General features: G+C 46.8%; 1 protein-coding gene across 1 annotated transcript in view; it reads right to left on the bottom strand.

Annotated features, from left to right (window-relative positions):
* The window catches only part of SASH3 (SAM and SH3 domain containing 3), a 17,575-nt gene that overhangs the window by 5,014 nt on the left and 9,130 nt on the right, over positions 1–3,431 (bottom strand). The window contains exons 2-3 of the mRNA XM_007949753.2: positions 2,237–2,332; positions 1,428–1,574 (exon numbers count right to left, since the gene is read on the bottom strand). Coding sequence (XP_007947944.1) covers positions 1,428–1,574; positions 2,237–2,332 — 243 coding nt within the window. The remainder of the gene's footprint in view (positions 1–1,427; positions 1,575–2,236; positions 2,333–3,431) is intronic.

Here is a 3,431-nt window from a genome sequence, read left to right as displayed (position 1 = left end):
GGAAGTGGGAGGGGAGCTGTTACATTGTGGGAAATTACAGTCAATGTCATGAGACAAGTGTATGTGAGCTGCTGTATGGAAAGTGAAATTGCTCTGTAAACTTTCACCCAAATATAATAATAATAATAATAATAAAAGAAAGCCATGGTTTATAGCAATTGCCAGTTCCCTGTTGTAAATATTCCCCATCATAGCCCACAATTACGTTCCCATTGTAACGTCACTGAAGGAGTTTAACATTTCTACCACACAGACACTATCAATGCAAATAACCTCAGACAGCATGTTGTTGTTGTTGTTATGTGCCGTGGAGTCGGACCCGACTCATAGAAACCCCTCTTTGGGTTTTCAAGGCAGCATCACTATGGAAGTAGAGTGCCCCATCTTCCTTCCGAGGAGTGGTTGGTGGTTTGAACCGCCAGCCTTCTGGTTAGTAGTCAAATGCCTTAGGCACTACGCTACCAGAGCTCTTATAGATGACAGTAAATGTAGTACAAGAATTAAGAAGTGATGAGTTTGGAATACTTAATTTTTAATATTATTGGCTTAATTTTTAATAGTATTAGTTTAATTGAAAAAACTCACAGCCATTGAGTCAGACCCGACTCATAGTTACCCCTCCTTGGGTTTCTGAGGCAGTATCACTACAGAAGTAGATTGCCCAGCCTTCCTTCTGAGGGGTGGCTGGTGGGTTTGAACTGCCAGCCTTCTGGTTAGCAGTCATATGCCTTATGCACTACACCACCAGAGCTCCTTTAACTGTAGGTATACATAATTTAATTCTTAATAATGGTTGTGTTTAACAACTGGCTGGCAAAATTCCTGAAAATTTGACCAATGGATCTTGCGAGCTGGTATGAGCCAGTATGAGCCGGCTCTAGCACACTATGGCCTCAATGTCTTCTGAAAGAGCTGCAAGTACACTAGACTTACTGTGTGATTTTTTAATCTGCTTGGAATATGCCTGCCCTACAGCTATGTCTGTGCCACCATCCCTCCCTGGACCGAAGCCAGGCTCATCTCCTTTCTCACACAGGGATTCTCTTCAAGTCAGGCCTTCTCAATCCCAGGAACTTGTTCCAATCAAAACTTTTCAGTGGATGAATTGGCCGTAGGCAATCTTCTCTCCCTTTCGGCAGTGCCTCACCTCATGCCCGCCTTCTCAGGAGGCTTCCACTCCCCAGACTTTCATCCCTCAAACCCTACTCTTTCCAGCCAGAGTTCTGCTCCCTCAGGACTGTGCCCTGCTTCAATGTCCAGGGCAAAGTGTTAGCTCTCCCTCTCATGTGACCCCCCCCTTCTTGTATTTAAAAGGGTTTTCCAGTATTATACCTGAACAGTGGCTGTCAAGGTGACCATGTTCACAACCTGCCAGAATGGGGCTTATATCCTGCCCCCTGCCCATGCCCCTGCCCCTCGGATCTTACCATCTCCTCTGACAGGGCCTTCACCATCATCTTGCCCATCTTCCTGTTCATGGTTCGTGAAATCACAGCCCTCCACTTTTTCCCCAGCTTTTTGCTAGTCTTCCCAGCATCCTCTGGAGTAGGGACACCTGAGTCATCTTCTGGAATCTGTGGAAACAAAGGGGGAAGTCCAGAGATCCTGGTGGCCTTGCCTGGGTCCAAGACTTGGAGGCAGAAGGAGGCTTTCTGTTCACAGCAGAGGCTACAGGGGATGGCATTAAGACGTCCTCATTCCCTTATACTCCAACGCTAGCCCTATCTGCAATGGTTAAGCAATTGACTGCCAACCTAAAGGTTGGTGGTTGGAACCCAGCCAGTGGCTCCATGGAGGAAACTTGGTGATTACAGCCAAAAAAAAAAAAAAAAAAAACCATATGGAGCAGTTCTACTTTGTCACATGGCTTCACTATGAGTCAAAATCAACTTGACAGCACACAACAACACAAAAGCAAGTCTGGTCCTCAGCCCCCATCCTCTGCCAGGGGTCTCTTTAATTTGTAATACAGAAGAAAGCAGGTCAATGTGGAAGTTGTTATGCTGGTGAATGTCTTGGTGTGTGTGTTTTCACCACAATAAAAGTAAAAAAAAAAATTGAATGCAGGTCAGTTCTTGGGGCCCAGTTTCTTGTTGGGCAGGAGAGGTGGACTTCCAAGTTAAGGGAAGCCTTGCCCCAACAATCCTAAAATCTCCTGTTCCCCCTCCTCCTTCTCCAACACTTTCCCCCCCCAGGGCCTGCAGCCAGGTTCCCCCAAGGAAGCTCTGAAACTCACATTATCATCCAGATTAAATTCCTTCTCGCTCACCACAGGGGAGCTGGGTTTGGATTTGGCAAAATCCTTGAAGCTGCTGGAGCGCTGGAGTGAGAGCTGGAAGAAGCAGAGGTGTTGAAATCAGTGATGCTGAAATGGCTGCCCAAGGAAAGTTCTGGTCCACCTCCCATGCGGACAAATACTCCAGGGCTGGGCAGAGCCACATGTGCCCTGAGGGTACAGAGCTGATGTGATAAAGTATCTAGGTGTCCTTATAGCTACCTGGCTTCCTACTGTTCTTCAACATTGAATGGGCCCCTAACCCTGACCATAGAACAAGCTGCTGCCCAGGTCTCAGACTAGGCCCCAATATCTTCCAGTATCTGAATTTTGGTGTTTGGAACCCTGGAACCCTGGGCTGAAAGGTCAGGTCAGAGTGAATATATTTCTATTATTAAAGACATAGCTCGGTACACACAAGAATATTATCTTTTCATACAGGTCACCAGTGCCCTATATGTGTCAGAGTAGAAGTATGCTCTATGGACTTTTCAGTAGCTGAGTTTTCAGAAGTAGATTGCCAGGATTTCCTTCTGAGGCCTCTTGGCGGACTCAAAACCCTAACCTCTTGGTTAGTAGCTGATGTGTTTATAGTTTGCACCACTCATAGACTCCCACCTTTACATAACTAAACAAATTCCTCCCAAACCCGGTAGCTCTTAGCTCCGGCATGTGTGAGCATGATCTCCCATCACATGGACAGGCCTAACATCCTGGGCCCTCCAGCCTGATAAATCTGTGAGCCAAGAAGAGCAAGGGAATTCCACTAGGATCCAGCAAGACCTGGCTTTACACTTTCTGGTAAACCATAGTAGAGGCTTATTCACGGAAGGTGCCCAAACACTTGGGACACAAATACTTGGGGCTAATCTAGTAGACAACAACAAAGCCATTTTCTCTTTATTCATCTCAGCTTTTTACCTTGTTGTTGTTGTTAGGTGCTGTCGAGTCATTTCCGACTCATAGAGACCCCATGCACAGCAGAATGAAACACCGCCCGATCCCGCAACAGCTCCACGATCCCTGCTATTCTTGAGCCCATCATCGCAGCCACTGTGTCAATCCATCTCGTTCAAGGCCTCCCCCTCTTTTGTCGACCCTCCACCCTACCAAGCATGACATCCTTCTCCAGGGAATGGTCCCTTCTGACAACATG

This window comes from Orycteropus afer, unplaced genomic scaffold (assembly GCF_000298275.1).
Source record: "Orycteropus afer afer isolate SDZICR_OR568_19922 unplaced genomic scaffold, OryAfe1.0 scaffold00253, whole genome shotgun sequence".
In the NCBI taxonomy this organism is placed as follows: Eukaryota; Metazoa; Chordata; class Mammalia; order Tubulidentata; family Orycteropodidae; genus Orycteropus; species Orycteropus afer.
This window is presented reverse-complemented; position numbering and strand designations above follow the sequence as displayed.